Below are 5,640 nucleotides of genomic sequence, written 5' to 3'. Positions count from 1 at the left end.
TAATAAGCGTAAATTCAAGACTATTTCGAGTAAATTTTTGAAATTTAAAACGTCTCATGCTAGCTTATCATATTTTTCCATATGATTATACTTATTCTATGATTTAAAACAATGCAATTTATTCATATGATACTTCTTTTCAAACGCGCTTGATAATGTATACGTTTTAATTTTTTAAACATCGAGTCACATAGAGTATAAAAAGAATTGCCAAATCCTGAATTATGTTTACTAAAAGATAAAGGGTAAACAAATAATCTGCTCCACGAATCAACGTTACATGTACGATCTTGAGCTTTTGCCTCATAGATGATCTTATTGAATGTCAAAAAAAATCGTATACAAATGAAACAATAATTCGAAAACAAATAATACAAGTACTAGTGTCCATTAAACCAGGACTAAATAATACAAGTACTACATATTAGTGTACTACTCCTACTAATTAATCTAGTTATTACTTGGTTTGTAGTATGGATAAACAGTGTAAAGTGTTTGTAAAATTGTCAAAACTAATAAAACAAAGGCAGCAACCACCGATATGAAGGACCAAGGTGTGTTGAAATACGTATATTTCAATGTAGCCCAATAAACATGCCAATCATTTTGATGATACATATTAACATCATCAAACAACTTGGCTAAGTAACATTGGTCGATATCGAATGCTACTTCCTTGCCTAAATTGTTGATAAATGTAGCAATTTCAGCCTCAGTCCCAAAATAATTTTCAAGAATGTTCTTGTCACAAAGGTACTCCACGTCCTTAGCCGAGTTAACAAGGCAATCTACAAACGTTGCGTATGTAGTGAAGTACGTGGAGTGACCATTGTGACATTGCTCGTATGATACGCAATTTGCTAACAATGAGCTTAGAAAATCGTCGAAGGTCACCCTTGGCATTTCGATCACACCTCGTTTAAACTTGACTGCTAGGAAAGTCTCTGATTTTCCGGGCCTAAGATGGATACCGGCTTGTCGGAGCTTTGAAACTGAATGAATCACATGTGAAGGAGCTGTGTTTTCTTTTGAAGGATCTTCTGGGTCTAATTCTGGGGTGATGAAGCTAGAGCGCAAGAGATCTAATAAATGTTTGGGTTTTAAATCCTAGCATACACACAAAACATAAAAATATCGTGTTATGTTTTGGTGACATGAACAATTGTCTTGATAATTAATGTTGCATACATGTAATATGTAAGCTTAGAATTCATTAGTTGAGTTTCCATTTCTAATAATACAGGAAAGATCTATGGTAGGTACAAAACAACAAATGTTTTGGAGACAAGGTTAAATAGAAATACAAGTAAAATCTTACAGTTTTAAGATTAGAAATGAATAAATTTTGTCCCAATTAAAGTAAATTGAATTAAATTAATATGTTCAAAATTTAACATAAAAATAATAATAACAGGATAATAAGTTTTACAAAAAATTACTTTAGGGTTTAGCATTCTTCCATTTAATAAAAAAATATTAATTAGAATTTGTTTGGGCTTAACTCAGGTCTTAAGCCCAATTATTGGAGAATGACGAATATACCCATCTTATAGATCAAGCTTATTATAATCAAGCCCATTATCTCTAAACCTGCCCGTAATCGCGATTACGACTCCTAATTAGTGTAGGAACTACAATTTTGTCACCTCTAAGACCTTGTTCTCTTCACCTTAAAAAAATAATATTAAGTAAAAATAATTTCAGTTCAGTAAAAATAAATTCAGTTCAGTAAAATCAATTTTAGTTCGGTAAAAATAATTTCAGTTCAGTAAAAATAATTTCAGTTCAGTAAAATTCAGTTTTCTTAAAGAAGAATTATAATAGAATATCAGTAAAAAATAATTTCAATTCAGCAAAAATAATTTCAGTTCAGCAAAATTAATTTAAGTTCAGTAAAAATAATTTAAGTTCAGCAAAAATAATTTCAATTCAGTAAAAATAATTTCAGTTCAGCAAAATTAAGGTGAAGAGAACGGGGCCTAAGTATGATTATAGCTACTTGACCTATGAATCTATGATTAGCACTTGTAACTTTTTCTTTCTCAAAAGAATGGAGGGGGACTATAATAAACTCTCTAGATTTTAACCAAACCAATTATATCGTAATTTGAGCTATACTCAACATCAATTAAAAAAACTCACTTTTTCATAACCCGTTAGCAGATTTATTCAGCTCATAATTAGTAAATACTGTAACATATATATGTATTCGTGTTTGATAATTTTCGTTAATCTTTCTTGCATTTGTCATAATAAAAGGAAATGTATGTGACGCCAAATTAAAAGCTCAAGTGTCCAATGAACTCTTCCCACTTAATAAATACTACCCCGATTAATTTTAGTTATAACTTTGAGGTATTATTTAAAAGCTACTACGTATAAAATATTCCAAAGTTTCAACTAAAAAAATTGGAGGTAATATATAAAATTCCTGTAATAATTTATCATATACAATTATATAGAAGTGATTTCAATGTTCACAACTCTAATGAGTCCAATCATTGCTTTATTTTATTTTATTTTTTTTAATTTTGATTTTAAAGTACAATTGTTTTAATTTGAACATGTGGTCTCAAAATCACTACTTGTAAAGTTGTAATTAGGAGTTTATAATTAGATTAAAACTTGATTTGCATATTTATATCTTAATAATTTAGTCCATTTTTGTAGATAAGATGTAACATGCTTACAAGCTGTGCATGCCACAATCATTTTTTCATTTCATTGGTTGTTTTTTTTAATTTTAATTTTAATTTTATTTATTTTTTATTTTCTTTTAAATAATAAAGGTTACCCTCAATTTTCCATGTATGGACCCATAATTAAAGCACTGTCACTTTTGTTTATTAATTATGCGTAGTACGTACCACAAAGTTTATCTTCCTGTCAATCTGTCATAAACTAATTAGCTAAAAATATTTTATTTTTTATTTTATCGTTTTTTTATGTCACATATTATGATTCTAGAAATCAATAGAAACCATTTTTTCCAATAAGATTCATTAATATATTTAATTCATTTTTGATCTCTCCTAATCATACCCCTTTTAATTAAGAATAAGAGCTTGTCTATCAAACCAAAAAAAAAAAAAAAAAAAAAAAAAAAAAAAAAAAAAAAAAGCTTGATATACACAGCCACAACTCACAAGAGCTAACTGTAACATATGAACATGACGATATATCCTAATATAAGACAAAATCACTCGTTCATTATCTGTTAATACTTAATCTATAATTTTAACTTTTGAAATCTTAAACAAAGACAAACCACTCGTTCATTATTTTTTAGTATTTATGTTTTTACTTTTTGTATTTTAAACAAAGAAATTAGTCTGTGCTATATTTTACCTCAAAGTTAGAATGTATTGATGCTAAATGCACGACATTAGTCTGTGCGTTATTTTACCTCAAAGTTTTGATGTAAATGCACGAGATTAGTCTGTGCGTTATTTTACCTCAAAGTTTGAATGTATTGATGCCAAATGCACGAGATTAGTTTGTGCGTTATTTTACCAAGCTCAAACTTAGAATGTACTTTACTTGTGCTAAATGCACGAGATATATTAACAGTAGCTAAAAACAAAGAAAAACTAACCTTGTACTTCCATATAATTTCATCCGGCCGTTGAATAGTAAAATTGAAGAAGCTCAAAGAAAGCGTAGCAAGAGTAAATTCACCATAACTCTCTCTATCACCACTAGTTAAATCATACAAACATTGCAACACAAAGAATGGAATTTGATTTTCCAACCTATGCAAATCCCTCAAAAGCGCCGGAAATATCCAAGACATAGAAGCAATAGGATCATCGTCTTCAAACAACGCCAATTTCGCAACCTTCCTAAACAACTCAATGATAAAACAACCATCAACTACTAACATCTCAAGGAAGTGTTGATCCTCAAGTGGTATATCTTCCGAGTAGCATTCGCGTGCGGACGCCCCGAGTGGGGCGACCGCATTGAAGAGGTCTTGGAGGGTGAGGTGGGTGACTCGAGCGAGGAGTTGACCAAGGTAATGGTACTTGTGTTCCTCCATCATTTGTAAATGAGGTTGGTTATGATGGAATGGACCTATTGAGATGATTTGTGGTTGATAGAGCTTGCCATTTACGTCGTTGAAGCTCTTAGGGACTTTGAAGATTGAACATGTGGCTCGACCCGCCGCCTTGCTTAGGATTTTTGGTGGTGTGTTGATTTTTTGATTGATCAAGGCTAAGCGGAAGTTGTCGATTGTGACCATGTTGATGGCATGCTGGTCTTGGTCGCCGTCGTCACGGTGGCCGGTTTGAGTTTGGTTCGGGGATGGTGAGTTGCTCGCCATGGAGTATTATTGTGAAGTAAGGTTCGTGGAAGAAACTTAAATAGGTGGTTTGACTGAAGAAGATAAAGAGGGTGCTCTGTTTTGGTTATCTATACTTAGGAATTATCTGTTTTTATGGGTACTGTAGACACCCATTTGTGTCTCCCCAAAACCAAACCCAGTGACGAATGCCTTTCACGTCGAACCATAATCGAATGAGGTGAAAGTGTTGAAAAGTCAAGTGTTGCGGTTTAGTTTTATTTAAAATTCTCTTCTCTCTGTTTTCGAAAATAACTCTATTTATTTAAAAATAGTCAAACCAGTTTAGTTTGGTCCAAATTAAGGTCCAATAATAGTTTAGTTGGATGGGGCTCGAAGAGACCTTTTCAACGATATATTATAAGCCCAATTCCGATGAATATTGAGGAAGTTATGGCCAAAATACTAAACTGGGCCCGGTTAATTATTTACATACGGCCCAATGATCTAGAGGAGGGCCCAATGTTAATTATTATTCCTAAAATTATTAGGATTAATTATAACTTGCTAGAGGTTTCTAGAAGGTTCTTTTTAATTCTAATATTATTAGATTTAATAATTATTTATTAATGGACTTTTATTTGGAATAAAATTATTATTATTTTTAATATCATTATTATTATTTTTATTATCTTTGGAAAATACGTTTTAATCTTCTGTACGGATTCCGTAGATCAAGATGATTAAAGATCGGATTTCGCGTGGAAAAACGCGCTTAAGCCAGGCTGTCGCCAAACGACAAGGTTGTCGCCTCGCGACAGAGACAGCCTTGTCGCCTCGCGACAGAGTGAATTCCTGGCGACAACGTGTAGTTTTATTCCTTATCAAATTTCATACTTTTCCGGATTATTTCCTTATAAATAGGGTCTCAAACCTCCGTTTTTATTCATCAACTCTCATCATCTTTCATCAATTCTCTCTATTCTCTCTTGAGCAATATATGCTTTCTTATTCTCTCTCTTTCTAAACCAACCTTTTTACAAACACAATTCCGCATTCACAAGACTTAGAATCACCTAGTCAAGTTCGAAGTTGGCTTCGCCCTAGACGTGCAAGGTTTGATATTTTCTGAGGGTTTGGTCCAAATCTAGTCAAAACTTTATTTAATTTGATTTCAATTTAATTCCTTTAATTCTTTGATTTATTATTTTCATTGAAGTTTACTAACTTGTGTATTTTGTTATTAGAAAGAGGTACGAGGCTTCAAAGTAAGTAGATTAGCTTACTCTCTATTTCTTTCACAATGTAGAAAGCATGTTTATTATTGTTTTATAATTCCTAGTATCATGTTAGGACGA

The 5,640-nt window shown here is 31.7% G+C and overlaps 1 protein-coding gene across 1 annotated transcript; it reads right to left on the bottom strand.

Moving 5' to 3' along the window:
* Positions 1–291: 291 nt before the first annotated feature.
* Positions 292–4,393, bottom strand: LOC145617951 (UPF0481 protein At3g47200-like). Its single transcript, XM_081672722.1, has 2 exons — positions 3,596–4,393; positions 292–1,107 (listed from the first exon to the last, which is right to left on the bottom strand). The coding sequence occupies exons 1-2, from the start codon at positions 4,322–4,324 to the stop codon at positions 451–453; spliced, it is 1,386 nt and encodes a 461-aa protein (XP_081528848.1). The 5' UTR covers positions 4,325–4,393; the 3' UTR covers positions 292–450.
* Positions 4,394–5,640: the final 1,247 nt, after the last annotated feature.

Source organism: Chenopodium album, chromosome 26 (assembly GCF_948465745.1).
Source record: "Chenopodium album chromosome 26, dcCheAlbu1.1, whole genome shotgun sequence".
NCBI lineage: Eukaryota > Viridiplantae > Streptophyta > Magnoliopsida > Caryophyllales > Amaranthaceae > Chenopodium > Chenopodium album.
Note: the sequence above shows the minus strand (reverse complement) of the source record. Positions and strands in the feature narration are given on the sequence as shown.

Bases quoted from the DNA above. Each gene is read 5' to 3' on its own strand.
- LOC145617951 (XM_081672722.1), bottom strand. From the start codon at position 4,324: ATGGCGAGCAACTCACCATCCCCGAACCAAACTCAAACCGGCCACCGT. The intron at 1,108-3,595 runs GTTAGTTTTTCT...TGTGTATGCTAG, and splicing joins AAATTATATGGAAGTACAAG to GATTTAAAACCCAAACATTT.